At 42.5% G+C, this 22,809-nt stretch overlaps 1 protein-coding gene across 1 annotated transcript; it reads right to left on the bottom strand.

Moving 5' to 3' along the window:
• Nucleotides 1-10,266: 10,266 nt before the first annotated feature.
• LOC109867751 (uncharacterized) lies at nt 10,267-13,296 on the bottom strand. The gene is made up of 3 exons (XM_020457027.2): nt 13,024-13,296; nt 12,126-12,387; nt 10,267-11,975 (listed from the first exon to the last, which is right to left on the bottom strand). The coding sequence occupies exons 1-3, from the start codon at nt 13,095-13,097 to the stop codon at nt 11,598-11,600; spliced, it is 714 nt and encodes a 237-aa protein (XP_020312616.1). The 5' UTR covers nt 13,098-13,296; the 3' UTR covers nt 10,267-11,597.
• Between the last annotated feature and the right edge of the window lie 9,513 nt (nt 13,297-22,809).

Here is a 22,809-nt window from a genome sequence, read left to right as displayed (position 1 = left end):
ATTCTTTAACTTAAAGGAAAACAACACCTAAAAAATATATTTTGCTATTTGTTTCATTAGGCCATTGTTGACATAGACCCAAAATGTTTTGCTTATCAGCAATCAAGTTTAAGATGCACTACATATACAAAAGTAAGTTGACATCCCTTAATTAGACTTTTCAGCCACACCTTTGCTGACAGGTGTATACAATCAAGAACACAGCCATGCAATCTCCATAGACAAACGCTGGCATTAGAATGGCCTTACTGAAGAGCTTAGTGACTTTCAATGTGGCACAGTCATAGGATGCACCTTTACAACAAGTCAGTTCGTAAAATATCATGGTTTGGTCGAGGTCCATTTGTTCCATTGAATGGCAATCTTATTAACGTTACGGCATACAATGATGTTCGAGACCAATTCTGTGCTTCCAACTTTGTGGCAACAGTTTGGGGAAGGCCCTTTCCTGTTTCAGCTTGACAATGCCCCTGTGCACAAAGCAAGGTCCATACAGAAATTGTTTGTAGAGACCGGTGTGGAAGGACTTGACTGGCCTGCACAGAGCCCTAACCTCAAACCATTGAACACCTCGGGGATGAATTGGAACACCGACTGCGAGCCAAGCGTACTTCGCCCAACATCAGTGCCCAACTTGAATGGAAGCAAGTCCTCGCAGCAATGTTCCAACATCTAGTGGAAAGCCTTCCCAGAAGAGTGGGGGCTGTTTGTAGCAGCAAAGGCGGGGGAGCAACTCCAAATTCATTCCCATGATTGTGGAATGAGATGTTAGACGAGCAGGTGTCCACAGACATACACTACATGACCAAAAGTAACTTTCAAAATACAAAAATCATCCCGTGTGAAGCAAAACACATCATACAGGGATGATTTCTGTATTTTGAAAGTTACGTATCTTTTCATGTCAACTGTTATTTCTGAACTGGGCATCATTACTTGACCTCTAAACTCTAGAAAATATATTTGAACAGATATGACTCTTTTTCTGTCATGACCGTAATTAATCGACATCAATGCCTGGCAAGCCTGTGTTTCTAGCCCAACCATTATCGAGTATTGGCGCAAAATCAGATCGTTACGCACAGACTATCTATAAGTACTTTTGACCATGTCTGTTCCATCATTGTTTCCCCTAGCTGGTCAAGAATAAAGTTTTAGCTATCGAATAACAAATTAGACCAAAATATACATGTCTTGCGTGTATGAGACTGTAACGTGACATTATATTGAATGATTGGACACATTCACACTGCCTAATAACCTCCTTGTCCAACAATTAAACAAATCATTGGGCAGCCTGATTGGTGTCACCTTTTCCCCAGCCCCAGCTAACACACCTGACTCCAATAATCAACTTATCATGGTCTTCAGTATAGAATGCAATTAGTTTAATCTGGTGTGATTAGTTACAGGGCTGGGGGAAAGTATGATATCAATCAGGCACCAGAGAACAGGAGTTGCCATCCCTGATCTATGTCTACATCTGAGTTTGAGACATTCCAGAATCAATTGCTCATGTTCACAATTTGCTTTCCCTTCTCCAGCCTGAGGCTGGAAACCTGCTGGCAGACTTGATGGTTCACAGGAATTGTGAAAACCTACAGAATATTCAGAATTGTTGTTAAAAGTGGTGGGCCTACAACCAAACATATAAAAAAGGGAAGTTTGTGTAGGCAACAAAAACCTTGTGTGAGAAATAATACTTGTGCATTCTTTATCTAGTACAGTTGAAGTCGGATGTTTACATGCACCTAGGTTGGAGTCATTAAAACTTGTTTTTCAACCACTCCACAAATTTCTTGTTAACAAACTCTAGTTTCGGCAAGTTGGTTAGGACATTTACGTTGTGCATGACAAGTAATTTTTCCAACAATTGTTTACAGACAGATTATTTCACTTATAATTCACTGTATCACAATTCCAGTTGGTCAGAAGTTTACATACACTAAGTTGACTTTGCCTTTAAACAGCTTGGAAAATTCCAGAAAATGATGTCATGGGGACAAAGATCGTACTTTTTGGAGAAATGTCCTCTGGTCTGATGAAACAAAAATAGAACTGTTTGGCCATAATGACCATCATGTTTGGAAGAAAAAGGGGGAGGGTTGCAAGCCTAAGAACCACATTCCAACTGTGAAGCACGGGGGTGGCAGTATCATGTTGTGGGGGTGCTTTGTTGCAGGAGGGACTGGTGCAGTTCACAAAATAGATGGCATCATGAGCAAGGAAAAGTATGTGGATATATTGAAGCAACATCTCAAGACATCAGTTAAAGTTAAAGCTTGGTTGCAAATGGGTCTTCCAAATGAACAATGACCCCAAGCATACTTCCAAAGTTGTGGCAAAATGGCTTAAGGATAACAAAGTCAAGGTGTTGGAGTGGCCATCACAAAGCCCTGACCGCAATTCTATAGAAAATTTGTGGCCCGAACTAAACAAGCGTGTGCGAGCAAGGAGGCCTACAAACCTGACTCAGTTACACCAGCTCTGTCAGGCGAAATGGGCCAAAATTCACCCAACTTATTGTGAGAAGCTTGTGGAAGGCTACCTAAAATGTTTGACCCGAGAAACATTTTAAAGACAATGCTACCAAATGCTAATTAAGTGTATGTAAGTAAACTTCTGACCCACTGGGAATGGTGATGAAAGAAATAAAAGCTGAATAAATTATTCTCTCTATTATTATTCTGACATTTCACATTCTTAAAATAAAGTGGTGATCCTATCTGACCTAAAACAGGGAATTTTTACTAGGATTAAATGTCAGGAACGGTGAAACTGAGTTTAAATGTATTTCAAATTAATTTGTAAAGCCCTTCTTACATCAGCTGATGTCACAAAGTGCTGTACAAAACCCCAAACGGCAAGCAATGCTGTTATAGAAGCACGGTGGCTAGGAAAAACTCCCTAGAAAGGCCAGAACCTAGGAAGAAACCTAGAGAGGAACCAGGCTCTGAGGGGTGGCCAGTCCTCTTCTGGCTGGGCCGGGTGGAGATTATAACAGAACATGGCCAAGATGTTCAAATGTTCATAGATGACCATCAGGGTCAAATAATAATAATCACAGTGGTTGTCGAGAGTGCAACAGGTCAGCATCTCAGGAGTAAATGTCAGTTGGCTTTTCATAGCCAATCATTCAGAGTATTTCTACTGCCCCTGCTGTCTCTAGAGAGTTGAAAACAGCAGGTCTGGGACAGGTAGCACGTCCGGTGAACAGGTCAGGGTTCCATAGCTGCAGGCAGCACAGTTGAAACTGGAGCAGCAGTACGGCCAGGTGGACTGGGGACGGCAAGAAGCCATCAAGCCATGTTGTCCTGAGGCATGGTCCAAGGGCTCAGGTCCTCCGAAAGAAAGTATTAGAGAGAGCAAAAGGAGGCCCGAGCACGCCTCCATTCTCATCGACAGGGCTGTAGTGGAGCAGGTTGAGAGCTTCAAGTTCCTTGGTGTCCACATCAACAACAAACTATCATGATGCAAACACACCAAGACAGTCGTGAAGAGGGCACAACAAAGCCTATTCTCCCTCAGGAGACTGAAAAGATTTGGCACGGGTCCTCAGATTCTCAAAAAGTTCTACAGCTGCACCATCGAGAGCATCCTGACTGGTTGTGTCACTGCCTGGTATGGCAACTGCTAGGCCTCTGACTGTAAGGCACAACAGAGGGCAGTGTGTATGACCCAGTACATCACTGGGGCCAAGCTTCCTGCCATCCAGGACCTCTACACCAGGCGGTGTCAGAGGAAAGCCCTAAAAATGGTCAGACTCCAGCCACCATAGTCATAGACTTTTCTCTCAGCTAACGCACGGCACGCTGTACCGGAGCGCTAAGTCGAGGTCCAAAAGGCTTCTTAACAGCTTCTACCCCCAAGCCATAAGACTCCTGAACAGCTAATCAAATGGCTACCCAGACTATTTACACCCCCATCTTTTATGATGCTGCTACACTCTGTTTATTTTCTATGCATAGTCACTTTAACTCTACCTACATGTACATATTACCTCGACTAACCGGTGCCCCCGCACATTGATTCTGTACTGGTACCCCCTGTGTATAGCCTTGCTATTGTTATTTTACTGCTGCTCTTTAATTATTTGTTTAAAAAAAAATAGTTATCTATTTTTTACTTAACACTTATTTTTCTTAAAGCTGCATTGTTGGTTAAGGGCTTGTTAGTAAGTATTCCACAGTAAGGTCTAAACCTGGTGTGTTCGGCGCCTTTGACAAATAACATTTGATTTGGGAAGTGGAGGAAGCTTCAGCTACAGATGAGGAGCTAAGAGAGGCGAGAAATTCTATTCAGAGTGGGTGTTATAGCAAATTAACTGTCTGTTATCGGACAATTAATCCTAAGGGGAACACGCATTGTTTTGCCACAGTCGTGGTCTCTAGCCTTCGCTCACCAGGGACATTGGGGCACTGTAGGCACAAAACAACATCTCAGGAGTAAAGTATGGTGGCCGGGCATGGACAAGGCTGCAGAGAGACACGTCAAGTCATAACATGGTTGTCAGATTGTAGCACGACCAGATATGCCAGAACCGCTGAGACCCACAGCGCTGCCTGATGGGCCGTGGCAGGACATCGCCACTGATCGATTGGGTCCACTACACTCAAAACTAATAGTTGTATAATAATACAGCAGATATTATGAATATTATATCATGCAATCTACAACTGCAGAAAAGGTGATTAATAGTCTGGAGACTATTTTTAGTCATCATGGTCTACCATTAACAATCGACCTGATTGTGGCCCACAGTACATGTCATCCCAGTTCCAGAACTTCTGCCCGGAAAATGGGATACAGCATGTAAAAACTATGCCATAGAGTCCAAACCAGAGACTATCTGTGAGGGATCACCACAAAGACCACAGACACCCAAGCCAGTCAGGCATCACAGACAAATGAAACTGCCACAGAAGTAAACAGACTTTGTCACTCAGTGGTGATTTTAGCATGCAAATCTTGGTGGGACAAAAAAAAAAAGTGGGTTGCGTGCCAGCAAAGCCAATACACAACACAACACTAAACAATACATTATTTGCACTATAACGGTGACAAAAGGTGCCCACAAACTGTTAGGGCCTACATAAAGTTGTCCCAACTGCAGAGTCCCAACAGCAGTCCCAACACCTTTCCACTGCTACACCTGACTATTAGCAGAGCCTTGTCTGGCAGTGAAACTGTTCATTCTGCCTCATTTACTGCCTTTTAAGAAAATATGGCTGACTTGCTTAAACAAATGTGGTTTCTACCGACAATTGAGATGTAAAAACGATGTCATAATGGGATGACCAGCAGCTAAGAGGCAATCTGTAATTTGATTAAGACATTAATGAGTGAGCTAGGACGGACGTAGTCAATATAACTATTTGTTCAGTACTTTTGAAATGTACAGTGATAGAATTCAGAACATGGGCCGTACTTACAGTGTTCTCCCTGTACAAGTCAAATCAAATGTATTTATATAGCCCTTCGTACATCAGCTGATATCTCAAAGTGCTGTACAGAAACCCAGCCTAAAACCCCAAACAGCAAGCAATGCAGGTGTAGAAGCACGGCGGCCAGGAAAAACTCCATAGAAAGGCCAAAACCTAGGAAGAAACCTAGAGAGGAACTAGGCTATGAGGGATGGCCAGTCCTCTTCTGGCTTTGCCCGGTGGAGATAACAGAACATGGCCAAGATGTTCAAATGTTCATAAATGACCAGCATGGTCAAATAATAATAATCACAGGCAAAACAGTTGAAACTGGAGCAGCAGCACGGCCAGGTGGAGTGGGGACAGCAAGGAGTCATCATGCCAGGTAGTCCTGAGGCATGGTCCTAGGGCTCAGGTCCACCGAGAGAAAGAGAGAAAGAGAGAATTAGAGAGAGCATACTTAAATTCACACAGGCCACCGGATAAGACAGGAGAAGTACTCCAGATATAACATACTGCCCCTAGCACCCCGACACGTAAACTACTGCAGCATAAATACTGGAGGCTGAGACAGGAGGGGTCAGGAGACACTGTGGCCCCATCCGATGATACCCCCGAACAGGGCCTAACAGGAAGGATATAACCCCATCCACTTTGCCAAAGCACAGCCCCCACACCACTAGAGGGATATCTTCAACCACCAACTTACCATCCTGAGACAAGGCTGAGTATAGCCCACAAAGATCTCCGCCATGGCACAACCCAAGGGGGGCGCCAACCCAGACAGGAAGATCACATCAGTGACTCAACCCACTCAAGTGACGCACCCCTCCTAGGGAAAAGAAAGAGCACCAGTAAGCCAGTGACTCAGCCCCTGTAATAGGGTTAGAGGCAGAGAATCCCAGTGGAAAGAGGGGAACCGGCCAGGCAGAGACAGCAAGGGCGGTTCGTTGCTCCAGTGCCTTTCCGTTCACCTTCACACTCCTGGGCCAGACTACACTCAATCATATGGCCCACTGAAGAGGTGAATCTTCAGTAAAGACTTAAAGGTTGAGACCCCTCACATGTGTAGGCAGACCATTCCATAAAATATTGTGCTCTATCAGGAGAAAGTCCTGCCTCCAGCTGTTTGCTTAGAAATTCTAGGGACAATTAGGAGGCCTGCGTCTTGTGACGTGTAGGTATATACGGCAGGACCAAATCAGAGAGATAGATAGGAGCAAGCCTATGTAATGCTTTGTAGGTTAGCAGTAAAATCTTGAAATCAACCCTTGCCTTGACAGGAAGTCAGTGTAGGGAGGCTAGCACTGGAGTAATATGATCAAATTTTTTGGTTCTAGTCAGGATTCTAGCAGCCGTATTTAGCACTAACTGAAGTTTATGTCGATGCTTACGATGCCTACGATGCTTTGTAGGTTAGCAGTAAAATCTTGAAATCAACCCTTGCCTTGACAGGAAGTCAGTCAACCCTTGCCTTGACAAGGCTGCAGAGAGACACGTCAAGTCATAACATGGTTGTCAGATTGTAGCAGGCTAGCACTGGAGTAATATGATCAAATTTTTTGGTTCTAGTCAGGATTCTAGCAGCCGTATTTAGCACTAACTGAAGTTTATGTCGGGCTAACCTAGAAGTAACAAAAGCATGTTCCCGATTTAGTCTTGGGACCACAAATCCATCCACTGAATAGCAGGCTAATGATTGCTTTGCAATGCTTGCAGTTAGCCACTGATTCCTTCCAAATCACTCATTGTTGAATTTACGATTTCCAACTTGTTGTGTAATGTTTATGGCCAATGAGCACAGATACGTTTTATCTATAATTTCTCTTCATTATTTCTCTTTATATGACAAGGATTAAAAAGGATTTGCCAGTAGATTGTCGACTTGATTCATGATGACTGCTATTTAAGAAAGCTACTCTAGATATAACGTGATTTGACTGCATTTTATATATGGCCAATAACATTGAGCCTTCTCGGATGGGCACTTGTAATGTAACTCTATGGCAGGACCCAACGGGCTTGAATTTTCGAGCTCTACCCTGGCGGTGACGTATGACATAGTGTCCCCATGAATGACAGAACACTGAGCCAATCACGGCGCAACGCTCCGTGTATTCTGCTGGCTTGCCCCACCACAGAAAGCATTTTGGAGCTGCCTTACTCACAAACACGGTCTCTTTTTTGTTTTTTTTACGTTGCTTTATTAACTCAGTGATATATACAGTGCCTTGCGAAAGTATTCGGCCCCCTTGAACTTTGCGACCTTTTGCCACATTTCAGGCTTCAAACATAAAGATATAAAACTGTATTTTTTTGTGAAGAATCAACAACAAGTGGGACACAATCATGAAGTGGAACGACATTTATTGGATATTTCAAACTTTTTTAACAAATCAAAAACTGAAAAATTGGGCGTGCAAAATTATTCAGCCCCTTTACTTTCAGTGCAGCAAACTCTCACCAGAAGTTCAGTGAGGATCTCTGAATGATCCAATGTTGACCTAAATGACTAATGATGATAAATACAATCCACCTGTGTGTAATCAAGTCTCCGTATAAATGCACCTGCACTGTGATAGTCTCAGAACGTGTGGAGCAGGCAAAAGCCCAAGGAAAACTGTTCACAAAAAATATATATCCTTCCGCCAGTTGTCTGTATTGTCTATGGCAAGGGAAAATAGATAGCGACCAGTTTACAATGCCTACAGCTTCCACACGATGTCGCCAGTACTGTCAATTGGTTTGAAGTTAATCCTTGGTGAGATGAGAAATAGGCACTTCCTGTTATCGAGTACACAAAATGGACCATCATTTCAAGACTTGCTGCTATTGAATACAGATCGCCCCGTGATCAATTTGATCGATTATTAACGTTTACTAATACCTAAAGTTGGTTTACAAAAAGTAGTTTGAAGTGTTTTGTCAAAGTTTATCGGCAACTTTTTTAATTTAAAAAAATTACATTGCGTTTTGTAAAGCTGCTTTTTCCTAGATCAGACGGGCTTCATAAATGGACATTTTGGGTATACATGGATGGATTTAATCGAAAAAAGACCCAATTGTGATGTTTATGGGACATATAGGAGTGCCAACAAAGAAGCTCGTCAAAGGTAATGAATGTTTTATATTTTATTTCTGCGTTTTGTGTAGCGCCGGCTACGCTAATTATTTTGTTTACGTTCCCTACAGGTATTTTGGGGGGTTGCATGCCTCAGATAATAGCTTCTCATGCTTTCGCCGAAAAGCATTTTAAAAATCTGACATGTTGGCTAGATTCACAACGAGTGTAGCTTTAATTGAGTACCCTGCATGTGTGTTTTAATGAAAGTTTGAGTTTTAGCGAGTACTATTAGCATTTGGCGTTGCGCATTTGCATTTCCTGTTGGCTAAGTGAGACGCAGGCATCTCACTTAGTCTTAAGAGGTTTTAACTGACTTGCCTAGTTAAATAAAGGTTAAAAATATTTATGACTGTCATAACCTACCCCCCAGGCCAACGTCAAGACGTACTTTAATTGAATTTTTGCATTACACGATCACTTTGCCTAGTCTTAATTATTTCCTAATATGCTGAGTGTACAAAACAATAGGAACACCTTCCTAATATTTAGTTGCATGCCCTTTGCCCTCAGAACAGCCTCAATTCGTCAGGACACACCCTGATCTGTTTCACCAGTCTTTGTGATTGTCTCCACACATCTCCAGTTGTCACCTGTTTCCCCATTAGTCTCTGGGTATTTATTCCTGTGTTCTCTGTTTTTCCTTTGCCAGTTCGTCTTGTCTTGTCAAGTCAACCAGCGTGGTTTTTCAGTGCTCCTGCTTTTTCCTTATCTCCGTTTCTCTTTGTTTTGACCCTTGCCAGCCTTGACTCTGAGCCCACCTGCCTGACCATTCTGCCTGCCCTGACCTTGAACCTGCCTGCCACTCTACCTCCTGGACTCTGACCTGGTTTATGATCTTTTGCCTGTCCACGAAATGTCTCTAGCCTGCCCCTTGAATTATAATAAATATCAGAGACTAACCATCTGCCTCCTGTGTCTGCATCTGGGTCTCCACCTGTATCGTTATACTACAAGGTGTTGAAAGCGTTCCACAGGGATGCTGGCCCATGTTGACTCCACTGCTTCCCACAGTTGTGTTACAGTTTAAACCTGGAGCCTGGAGCACAGTTCACTTTAGACTGGACCATTGTCATCACAGTTTCATGATTAGTGAGGATTATTAGGGTAGATTTATAGGACCATATTGTACAGTTTTCCCACCTTCCAATATTTCATGGAATATGAAACATTTCAGGATACGTTTTTTCATTCATCAATATATTTTGTGCGTATGGTCTCTCAAAACCTATTTAAAAAACCTATTATTCATAAATACTTTCTTAACCCTAAATAATCTACAAGATCACAGTATTTTAAAATCTACCAATTGATGCTGAAAAGGAGGTAAAAATGTGTATTTACATGGATTTCTTTCACTGATCTTTAATGTTCTGGATAATACTCTCCATATGTTCCAGTGAGTTTGTCGAGAAAATTCTAATTGAATGTACACTAAATTTAAAGGGATGGCTTTAGATAAATGTAAAGAAAACCCTATTGAATGAAAACTCCAAGAGAACATCTGTTGGCCAGCAAGTGAGAGGGTTTTCAGCTGTTTAATCAAATGTATTCAGCGCGCTCAAGGGAACCACGCATGCAAAGCCATTTACTCAGCTGCATAAGGTAAGTCTGAATACCAACTGCTGAGAAGTGTGTAGGATCAGGCCCTATGTCGGGCCCTATGTCGGGCCCTATGTCGGGCCCCATTCATTTGATGAAGGAAGACTGATAAAAACAGAATAATAGAAAAGGAGAGCATTTTATTAAATAGACTTTGCATATCATCCAAGATTAAATAGATTAAAATGTACCAAAAATATATTACAGTATAAATCATTTTGTTTTACCAGGTGAGTTGACTCAGCACACATTCTCATTTACAGCAACAACCTGGGGAATAATTATAGGGGAGAGGAATGAGACAATTAGAAGCTGGGGATGATTAGATGGCATATTAGACAGCCAGATTGGGAATTTAGCCAGGACCCCCAGGGTTAAGACCCCTACTCTTACAGTAAGTACTATGGGATCTATTACTGACCACAGATAGTCAGGACACCTGTTTAACATCCCATCCAATAGATGGACCCTACACATGACAATGTCCCCTATCACTGCCCTGGGATCTTTTTTTCAGATCAGAGGAAAGAGTGCCTCCTACTGGCCCTCCATCACCACTTCCATCAGCATCTGGTCTCTCATCCAGCAACCCACCAGGACCAACCCTGCTTAGCTTCATTGGCAAGCCAACAGTGGGATGTATGATGGTATGTTGCTGGCATAAGTGCTTATAGTGTCAAGAAGAGAATGAGTTGGGATGTGTTCAGTGAGGAATCATATTCAGAACCTTGTATATAGAATTGTAATGAAATAGAGCTGACATGACTCACTGCTCTTCAGGATAGACAATCATGTGTTCTATACAATGTATTTCAATCTGAATGCAATGTAACGTTGTCATTGAGAATCCATCTTGGAATGTCATTGAGAACTGATCTCGCCCCCCCTCTCTCCCCCACCTTCCCTCTCTGTCACTGCTCTAACATCAAAACATCTGGTTTCCTGGCAGAGGCTGTCTTAGCTTTCAGGAAAACCTCTCTGTGAGTATGATGACATCACTACACACATGCAGTCTAGTCCTCCCTGGAGCAGACAGCATTACTCAACGTGTGTGTGTGTGTGTGTACATTCTGCAATACAGCGGATTCAATACTTAGTAAACACTTCCCCCTGTGCCACTGACTGAGGGGTGTATAATGCTACAAAACAAAGCTGCTTATTTTTTCTCTTCTTGATAGAAATAAATATAAATAAAGATACAGTCTTTTGTTTAAATAATACAATATAAAATGTCTTAACTTAGCAGGAGATGGTGACAGTGGGATGACCTACATTTAGGAGAATCTTCAGACACCATGACCCCACTGTCCAGTCTTGCTTCAACTCATTCTAGGATTTCAGCAGATCACGAGTTGATCATAGTTCAGTTACTCAGTGACAGTCACTGTCAGTAACAGTTGTTCAGCATGGCACAAACTGATCTGAGTACAGTTGCTCAGTGATTGTCAACATTAGTAACAGTAATTCAGCTGATCCAGGTTCAGTAGTAACCGACCAAGGTAGCCCTTGAGTCTGTTTAGCGCAACTGGACCCACACTCAGACCATACTTCCTGGTAGTGTCTTTCAGAGCCTCTGACAGCCCTCCCTCTCCTGTCTGTTTCTGTTGGCGGCCTGGGCAGCGTGATATCATCCAGTTCTCCAGCAGACCCCTCATAGTGGAGGTGTCTTCCACCAGCTGTTTGAGGTCTGCCCAGTCTAGGACGAGCAGTAGGTCCTGGTAGAACCCCATGGTCTCCACTATGGAAGGCAGGCTTTCTATATGCTGATCTACTGCAGCCGCAGGGAGAAATGGGTCCATGCCCTCGATCAGGTTAGGAGATATATCCAGCTGGAGGAAGAGAGAAATGTGATTAATATACGATTAATGTAGGTTATACACGCTGTTTTTTGTTTAATTCATCAACAAGCTAAATACTGCATAAATCAGTACACCAATGATTGACTGACTGGATGACTGATTGATAGATTGGTTGATTACCTTTTTGATCCTAATCACCATGGTTTGAGCAAGGTCTTTGACCTTGGTCCTCACTACATGCAATGAGAGTGAAGCTCCCGCCCCCACGCTGAACAGAGCCAACAGAGAGGACAACAGGAGGGCCATGGAGCAGTCCATATCTGTAGTCTGGAGGAATGGGTGTATGTGCCTGAACGTGTGTACCTGTGTCAATATGTGTGCAGGTTTGTGTCTAGAACCTGGTGGTTTCTCTGTGTTTATATAAAGAACAGCACTGGCACTCCTGTAAGAGAGAATATATACATAAGCAGGTTGTTCTACTGTGGTCTGTTGTGGATCACACATACAATTATCCACTTGAATAATATAAATCTGATCATATTTAAAGTCTAAACTTCAATGTAATGTTTTGGTTGGAGATGAATGTTTGTTTTAGACAAATCAATATTTGGCAGAGGGTCAGCGGTGAAATCCCCACTTAGAGAGAACAGCCTGCACTCTGCTAAATAGACTACAGATAAGACTCACTGTACTACCCCCATCCTACTGAAAACAGACAGAAATCAGTCGATCAGGTTTATCTGATCTACTTGGCTTGCTGAATATTCCACATGCTTCCTTTCAAAGGTTCTCTAAAGTTTAAAGGAACTTTTTTTTTTAAGTAAAAAGTTTATTTAAAATAACTGGAACGCCACTTCATGAAAGACAATCAAACCAAACCATGCAGTACAGACAAGATAAAGTTTAACCACATCACCTGCTCAAATCTATACATATGATATCAGTAGCACATACTAACACAACAGAGAGAGAAATGAGAAAGGATAATAGACAGAGAAAGAATGAAAGTGTTATAGAGAATGATAGAGGTAAGATGGAGAGAGTGAAAAAAGGAAGTGTAGAGGAGAGTGTATCTTACCTCTGAGGGTTTGTGTGTGTGTCACTCCCAGGCTCCATCAGGGCTTCTCTTATAGCTGAGGGCAGTTGACTCATCTCTTACTCACCCTCACCTCGCCTGCATCCCCCTTACTCAAACCTCTCCCCCCCACACACCTCTACCCAAGAGTCCCCTGGTAGGGTAGCAGGGCAGGAGACTACAGGTTCAAAACATAACACACATACACACAGATATGTTGTGTATTCGCTGATTGTGTGGTAATCTGTCACAGGTTGTCACTGCTTCCCTGTTCTCTGTCTCCTCTCTCTGTGGATGAAACATTTACGTGTTTGAAAAGTAGGGTGTTCCCTGGCCCACTTGCTCATATCCGTACTTGTGTGTGTGTGTGTGTGTGTGTGACTACAATACGTGTGTCAGTCACCATTAGGCTGGTCCCTATCTCATCGATGCATGTCAGTGCAGATCAGTGTCTGATGACTGGAGGGTCTGATTATAGCACCGCTGGAGGGACACTGTTATGGTACCAGAACTCTGGTCATACAGCTCTGGTGGTCCCAGGGACACTATTACAGCAGCCCTGGTCACAGCCCTAATGACCACAGCCCTACTGGTCACAGCCTTTCTGGTCACAGCCCTACCAGTCCAACCAGTCCAGTCTGAGGAAACAGTCTAGAATCCCAATCTGAGAAAGTGGAGTGATCACTCTGATATCATTTCACCAGAGATGCCAAAATGTACGCACAAACATATGCACGCAGGTATATACGCACGCACATACGCACGGATGCACGCAAGCACAATCAAACATACACTTCTCCACCCCTTAACAACATCAATTATTCCCATTCATTTTGCTCTAATTGTTAAGGCTGTATATGTTCTGGGAACACTTTTGTGAAATAAATCTATATTTGATTTTTGGGACAATTTTTTGTTTAGACACAGGTCTGTGTTTGGAACACAGGAAGTGAAGAGAGAGAGAGAGTAAAAGAGAATTGAGAGAGAGCAAGATAGAGAGAGGGTTTGAGAGAGAGAGAGAGTAAAAGAGAGTTGAATGAGAGATAGGGAGAGAGAGGGAACGAGTAGGTTTAGAGGGAGAGAGAGTAAAAGAGAGTTGAGAAAGAGAGAATGAGAGAGAAAGAGAGAGGAGAACTTATCTCCATCATTTCCAGTTCTCTGTTTTCTCTGTGTCTCTCGGGACACTGACGTGGTGGGGGAAGGAGGGAGGGATGGAGGAGGGGTTGCTTTCTGTGCGTAAACAGATATCACACAGGAATCTGGGTAGGAATATGTCCCCTGGCCTCACATACTTACTGTAACTCTGCACACACCTAGGACACACGTCACATACATACCTCGGACACACGTCACACACATACCTCACACACATACTCTAAATGTTAATGGTCCAGAAAGTGGGAATCCGGGAGGAGTGAAAAACAGAAATTGCAATGTTGTAATTTACAGGCCAAGTTCAAATGGCGCCGGAGAGGATGTGCTGTTTTGCTTGTTTTTTCGTATTGTTTGGAACTCATTTTGTACATAATGTTGCTGCTACTGGCTCCTATGACCAAAAAGAGCTTCTGGACATCAGAACAGCGATAACTCACCTCGAACTGGATGAAGATTTTTTATTTAATGACGGGACATTAAAAACTAAAATCTTATGTTTCACTGAGATGTGACTGAACGACGACACGGATGATATAAAGCTGGCTGGCTTCTCCGTGCATCGGCAGGACAGAGCAGCTACATCTGGTAAGACGAGGGGCGGGGGTGTGTGTCTATTTTTCAATAATAGCTGGTGTACGATGTCTAATATTAAAGAAGTCTCGAGGTATTGCTCACCTGAGGTAGAATACCTCATGATAAGCTATAGACCACACTATCTACCAAAAGAGTTCTCATCTATATTATTCGTAGTTATCGATTTACCACCGCTCACCCACTCTGCGTCTCACAAAGACATGGCGGTTGGAACCAAAAAGCTCAAATTTGTACTCATCGGATTAGAACAGATTTCCTTCGGTCTAATGTCCATTGCTTTGGCTTTTTGGCCAAAGCAATTCTCTTCTTCTTATTGATGTTCTCTAGTAGTGGTTTCTTTGCGGCAATTAGCCTATGGACAGTTGATGTTGAGATGTGTCTGTTACTTGAACACTGTGAAGCATTTATTTGGGCTGCAATCTGAGATGCAGTTAACTCTAATGAACTCTGGATTTTCCTATCCTGTGGCGGTCTACATGAGAGCCAATTTCATCTTAGCGCTTGATGGTTTTTGTGACTGAACTTAAAGAAACTTTCTGTATTGACTGACCTTTATGTCTTAAAGTAATGATGGACTGTTGTTTTTTGTCTTTGCTTATTTGAGCTGTTCTTGCCATAATATGGACTTGGTATTTTACCAAATAGGGCTATCTTCTGTATTCCACCCCTACTTTGTCACAACACAACTGATTGGCTCAAACACATTAAGAAGGAAAGAAATTCCACAAATGAACTTTTAACCATGCCTGTTCGTTGAAATGCATTCCAGGTGACTACCTCATGAAGCTGGTTGAGATAATACCAAGAGTGTGCAAAGCTGTCATCAAGGCAAAGGGTGGCTACTTTGAAGAATCTAAAATCTAAAATCTATTTTGATTTGTTTAACGCTTTTTTGGTTAATACATGTTTCCATATGTGTTATATTATAGTTTTGATGTCTTCACTGTTATTCAACAATGTAGAAAATATTTTAAATAAAGAAAAACCCTTGAATGAGTATGTGTCCAAACATTTCACTGGTACTGTATATGAGGAGAAAGCTGAAGTCTACCTATCCATTGATGTAAATATATCCCCAAACTGATTTCCAGATCTTCCACTAGATTGCGGTAAGATATCACATTACATCTATTGGACACTTGAAACCAGCAGCATCTGGTTTGGATGGTGAGTCACTGTTCAAGATTCTTATGACCTTCCCAGCAGTAAGATTTGAGTGTGTTTTTCAAAAAGACAAGGGCTGTAGCTTTCAAATGAAATACCAGGTCCAAAACAACCTCTCAGAGTTTAACAGGTTTAATTCATGCCAGCTGGGATAATGACAGAATGAAAGAAATGTTGTGGATATCTTCAAAACATGTACCTTATACGTCAAATAGTTCTGGGAAAGTTAATAAACTGAGACCCAGTGACTGTATTTTAATCAGGAACATGATACCATCAGAAAGAATAAAATAAGTGTTTAATTTTTTTTTTAAACAATTCATGGAAAATCCAGTCTTGAGCAACTTCTCTCTTCAACTTGAAAGTACATACTCTGGGCTGCATCTCACTCCAAAAAGTTTCAAAAAAAATCCACTGTTGAAAAAGAACAGGAATCAGAACTGGATTGTGTAGGCAATAGCTTCCAACTTCACCGCATGTAAATACCCCCCTGTCACTTGATGTAAATCTTGCAGACTATAATCCAATTTTCACATAATGCAAGTAAGTATCAGTGTGTCAATCAATGTAGGTAATCATGAAGCTCTTACCCTAAAGGTATCCTAACATGCCACTACTATGACAGGTCATGTCAACTAAACTATATGTCAAATGACATCAATGATGATATCAACTTGACATAATGACTGGAACAAACATATATGACACGATATCTGGAACAATCATATATACATATCTATTCATGTTTATCTCACTCAGTCATGTAGTCTCATAATAATAATAATAGATGTATTTTATATTGCGCTTTTCATTATACAGATAATCTCAAAGACAATTCAAAAGAAGAAATGAATGTAGATGTAGTTCTTCGGTGGACAATGGTCTTCAACAGAGGCTGGCTCTATGATGGTGCCTCATGCACCCCTTCAAATACCTCTTGCACTATTGTTTCCACCTATCCAGTCTGTCAGCTCTGTAAAGGAGCTAGGATAAATGAAGGGACCAATTCTCTGGAATGAGTTCCAGCTCTGGGCATCTGACCAGGGCTGCGGGCCCACACAGTTTAACTTCATGTTGGAAAATTAACTAAATGTTGTCTGCTGCTACTGTTGATTCAGGAAGTGCCGCTCCATTCTCAGTAAGTGTGTTGGATAGTGTCAGGCAGTGCTGGACAATAAAATAAAAACAAGGTTGGGTAACACCCCCTGGCGTAGACGTAGCTATTGACGTGATGAATATGTCCAAGGCAGTTTTCCTACCATCATGATGGGGAAACGGGATGATGAATTGACTGGCTGTGTTTGCCCAGTGTTGCTCAGCTTCATCTCCTGTTGTTTTACAACTCCTCAGAGAAGGACTCAGCAGAGAACCAGTCTGTCACTGCAGGGAAACCATCAAAAACATCACAAGCTTGATTGCATGGAGCTGGACATGAGCGCAAGATGGTGTGATGGTGCAGGCTTTTGCTTCAGCCCACCTCTAACACAACTGATTCAACTTAACAAACTAACCATGATCTTCAATTCAGACCAGATTGAGTTGAACAAGAGTATAAGTGGTGTGCTGGAAGAAGATTAGTCTTGGGTTGGGACACTCTCTTATCCTGACCGGAGGACTGCTGGTCCTCATGCATAAAGCATAATGGTAATGTTACGCACACACACACGCACGCACGCACACACACACACACACACACACACACACACACACACACACACACACACACACACACACACACACATACACACACACACACACACACACACACACACACACGCTTGGAAATACCTACAGATAGTGTATTACTGGAATGGCTGTGGCCAGCCTGGAGTAACATGGAAAACCAGGCATTCCCAAAAGCAAGACTTGGCAGGATGAGTCAGAGGCATTCTTGGTATTCTGAATTAGCTCAGCTCTGTAGGTCATCTTATGGAGGGATAGATGTTCCATGTAAGAGACCCCCTGGTGAGTGACGCTCACAGTCCTGAGTGTCCTATAAAATCAACAACACACTGAGTCTGCTGTTGAGACAACATTGTGGTACACTTTCAGAAAAAAGGGTTCCATAGGAGAACTATTTGAAGAACCCTTTTTTGTTCCAGGTAGTACCCTTTTGGGTTCCACATAGAACCCTTTCCACAGAGGGTTCTACATGGAATCCAAAAGGCTGCTTTCTACCTGGAACCAACATGGGTTATCCTATGCGGTCAGCCGAAGAAACCTTTTGGAACCCTTTGTGCCAAAACACAAAAACAGCCAGAACTATTGTGTCAGAGCAGAAAAAAATAGATGATTCTGGCATTGGACTTTGAAACTCAAGTTTACTGCACATGAAGAAAACAATTACAAATACAGAACTGATATAAGGCTATTTTGTCCTTTATTGAAACTGGAAAGTACACTCATAAAAAAAAGTTATTGGGTTCTTCAGGTTATCCCCATAGGGGAAACCTTTTTGGTGCTAGGTAGAACCCTTTACACAGGGTTCTACTGAGAACCCTCTTTACATGGTTCTACCAAGAACCCTTTTATTATCTAACGGTTCTTCCTAGAACCCACTATGAATGGTTCTACTGAGAGCCCTTTTATCTTTGAAGGGTTCTACCTTGAACACTCTATGAACAGTTCCACCAAGAACCCTTTGATCTTATGATATTTTTAAAATTAAACACTTTACCACAATATGTTAAATACTGTAAATCATAAGGCTTTTCATTGAGGGCCTATTCATACCCTAACATAGTGGTCTGAAACTCCTGGTTTACAGGCCAAATCAGGCCTGCAAGTCATATTATGCTGGCTTGCAAAGTGATGTGTAATTCCTATTGGAATCTAGCCAAAGTAAGGATATCCATCACTTGGAATTTTGAATCACCCGCAACCTACATTCAGAATGACTGTCAGGGTAGGGAAGATGGATTACAGAGACTACCTAAATCAGGGATGGGAAACTTTGATGGGGGATGGGGGCCACAAAACACTTCTGAACTCATCTTGAGGGACCGCAGTGGCTCACAGGTCTGCATACCCACACAAGCCGTCAGAGCCGGCCCTAGCCTTATGATGGCCCTAAGTGCAATATTTGGGTGGAGAGAAAAATGTGCAGTTGTAAAGCAAATTTCGCATTTCTACACATTTTGCCATAGGGTGGTGTCACGACTTCCGCCGAAGTCGGTCCCTCTCCTTGTTCGGGCGGCGTTCGGCAGTCGACGTCACCGGACTTCTAGCCATCGCCGATCCACTTTTCATTTTCCATTTGTTTTGTCTTTGTCTTACACACCAGGTTACAATCCCCCAATGACTTGTTGATTATTTAACCCTCTATTCCCCCATGTTTGTTTGTGAGTGATTGTTTCTTGTATTGCGGTCCGTTATGTGAGGCCTTGGATTTATTGACGTGTAACGTATATTTGTTGAGTAAATTGCATACATTACTCTTATCTGCTGTCCTGCGCCTGACTCATCTACACCAGCTACACACAGACGCATTACAGGTGGATAGAAATGTTTGCTGTTTTTAATATGATACTGTATCTGAATGAGAGTGAATAACAAAATGAATGGGGGCCCACTGGTCAGTAATTTGACCATGATCACTACAAGTTTACATAGCTGGCTAGATTGCTAACTCACTGTCAGTGACTGACATAACAAGATAAATCATTCTGATGCACAACCAAATTTCGAAGTTGCACCATCTGTATTCTACTATTTTTTGGGGTAATTTTTTTCACGGGTCCCGCGGGCCACCTGTTGCCCATCTCTTCCCCTAAATATTATAAACTGGAAAAACCATCTCAGTTACTTACGGGTGCAATAGATCTACAGCTCAGTCGGAAAGTATTCAGACTCTTTGACTTTTTCCACATTTTGCCTTAATCTAAAATGGTAAACATTGGGAATATCACATTTACATAAGTATTTACTCAGTACTTTTTTGAAGCACCTTTGGCAGCGATTACAACCTTGAGTCTTGGGTATGACGCTGCAAGCTTGGCACACCTGTGTTTGGGGAGTTTCTCCCATTCTTCTCTGCAGATCCTCTCATGTTCTGTCAGGTTGGATGGGGAGCTCGCTGCACAGCTACAGTTGAAGTCGGAAGTTTACATATACTTAGTTTGGAGTCATTAAAAATCGTTTTTCAACTACTCCACAAATTTCTTGTTATCAAACAATAGTTTTGGCAAGTCGGTTAGGACATCTACTTTGTGCATGGTAAATGTAATTTTTCCAACAATTGTTTACAGACAGATTATTTCACTTCTAATTCACTGTATTACAATTCCAGTGGGTCAGAAGTTTACATACACTGAGTTGACTGCGCCTTTAAACAGCTTGGAAAATTCCAGAAAATGATATCATGGCTTCAGAAGCTTCTGATTGGAGGTGTACCTGTGGATGTATTTCAAGGCCTACCTTCAAACTCAGTGCATCTTTGCTTGACATCATGGCAAAACTAAAAGAAATCAGACAAGACCTCAGAAAAACAATTGTTGACCTCCACAAGTCTGGTTCGTCCTTGGGAGCAATTTCCAAACGCTGGAAGGTACCACGTTCATCTGTACAAACAATAGTACGCAAGTATAAACACCATGGGACCATGCAGCCGTCATACCTCTCAAGAATTAGACGCGTTCTGTCTCCTAGAGATGAACGTACTTTGGTGCGAAAAGTGCAAATCAATCCCATTTTGGAGAAATGCTCTCTGCTCTGATGAAACAAAAATATAACTGTTTGGTCATAATGACCATCGTTATGTTTGGAGGAAAAAGGGGAGGCTTGTAAGCTGAAGAACACTGTCCCAACCATGAAGTACGGGGGTGGCAGCATCATGTTGTGTGGTGCTTTGCTGCAGGAGGGACTGGTGCACTTCACAAAACATATGGCATCATGAGGATGGAAAATTATGTGGATATATTGAAGTAACATCTCAAGACATCAGTCAGGAAGTTAAAGCTTGGTTGCAAATGGGTCTTCCAAATGGACAATGACCCCAAGCATACATCCAAAGTTGTGACAAAATGGCTTAAGGACAGCAAAGTCAACGTATTGGAGTGGCCATCATAAAGCCCTTGTGGGCAGAACTGAAATACAGCGTGCGAGCAAGGAGGCCTACAAACCTGACTCAGTTACACCAGCTCTGTCAGGAGGAATGGGCCAAAATTCACCCAACTTATTGTGGGAAGCTTGTGGAAGGCTACCTGCAAAGTTTGACCCAAGTTAAACGATTTAAAGGCAATAATACCAAATACTAATTGAGTGTATGTAAACTTCTGACCCACTGGGAATGTGATGAAAGAAATAAAAGCTGAAATAAATCATTCTCTCTACTATTATTCTGACATTTCACATTCTTAAAATAAAGAGGTGATCCTAACTGACCTAAAACAGGGAATTTTTACTAGGATTAAATGTCAGGATTTGAGAAAAGTTTAAATATATTTGGCTAAGGTGTATGTAAACTTCTGACCTCAAATGTATTTTAATTTCTCTCTAGACATGTTTGATCGGCTTCAAGTCCAGGCTCTGGTTGGGCCACTCAAGGACATTCAAAGACTTGTCTCCAAGCCACTCCTGCGTTGTCTTGGCTGTGTGCTTAGGATGGTTGTCCCGTTGGAAGGTGAAACTTTGCCTCAGTCTGAGGTCCGGAGCAGGTTTTCATCAAGGATGAAAACTTTCCCTTGATCCTGACCAGTCTCTCAGTCCCTGCCACTAAAAAACATTCTCACAGCATGATGCTGCCACCACTATACTTTACCATAGGGATGATGCCAGGTTTCCTCCAGACGTGACGCTTAGCATTCAGGCCAAAGAGTTCAATCAAGTTTTCATCAGATTAGAGAATCTTGTTTCTCATGGTCTGAGAGTCGTTAGGTGCCTTTTGGCAAACTCCAAGCGGGCTGTCATTTGCCTTTTGATGAGGAGTGGCTTCCATCTGGCCTGATTGGTGGAGTGCTGCAGAGATGGTTGTCCTTCTGGAAGATTCTCCCATGTGGAATTAGTACATGTTCTAAAACAGATGTTTTGCTGCCATCTACTGGACTAGACCAGAGTTGTTGAAGGCCTCAGCACAGGTATTAGACAGATATTGGTCAGATCAGGTCCAGGAGTGGGCAACTGGTCGTCTGGAGCCACAGTGGCTGGTGGTTTGCTTTACTCCCCCAGGTGTGACCAACAGGGTTTGAACCTGGGGCTCTAGTGTGCTAGAAAAGGGCAAAGGCTATATAGTCGTTACACTGGCTCTTTCTTCATTGATCCATTAATGGCACAAACTCATCTGTTTTCCCAGGTCTTCCATGTATTTGAACTATTCCACAGCTAGCACACCTGATTGAACTTGTCAACTAATCATCAAACCCTTGAATAGGTGAATCAGGTGAGCTAGTGTAACGGATGTGAAACACTAGGTTAGTTAGCGGTGGTGCGCGCTAAATAGTGTTTCAATCGGTGACGTCACTTGCTCTGAGACCTTGAAGTAGTAGTTCCCCTTGCTCTTGAAGGGCTGCAGCTTTTGTGGAGCGATGGGTAACGATGCTTCGTGGGTGACTGTTGTTGATGTGTGCAGAGGGGACGGTCTAAAGTTATACTGTTACATTGATGCTGTTGACCCGGATCACTGGTTGCTGGGGAAAAAGGAGGAGGTCAAAAGGGGGGTGAGTGTAACGGATGTGAAACGGCTAGCTTAGTTAGCGGTGCGCGCTAAATAGTGTTTCAATCGGTGACGTCACTTGCTCTGAGACCTTGAAGTAGTAGTTCCCCTTGCTCTACAAGGGCCGCGGCTTTTGTGGAGCGATGGGTAACGATGCTTCGTGGGTGATTGTTGTTGATGTGTGCAGAGGGTCCCGGGTATGGGCGAGGGGACGGTCTAAAGTTATA

Source organism: Oncorhynchus kisutch, linkage group LG22, assembly GCF_002021735.2.
Source record: "Oncorhynchus kisutch isolate 150728-3 linkage group LG22, Okis_V2, whole genome shotgun sequence".
Classification (NCBI taxonomy): Eukaryota; Metazoa; Chordata; class Actinopteri; order Salmoniformes; family Salmonidae; genus Oncorhynchus; species Oncorhynchus kisutch.
This window is presented reverse-complemented; position numbering and strand designations above follow the sequence as displayed.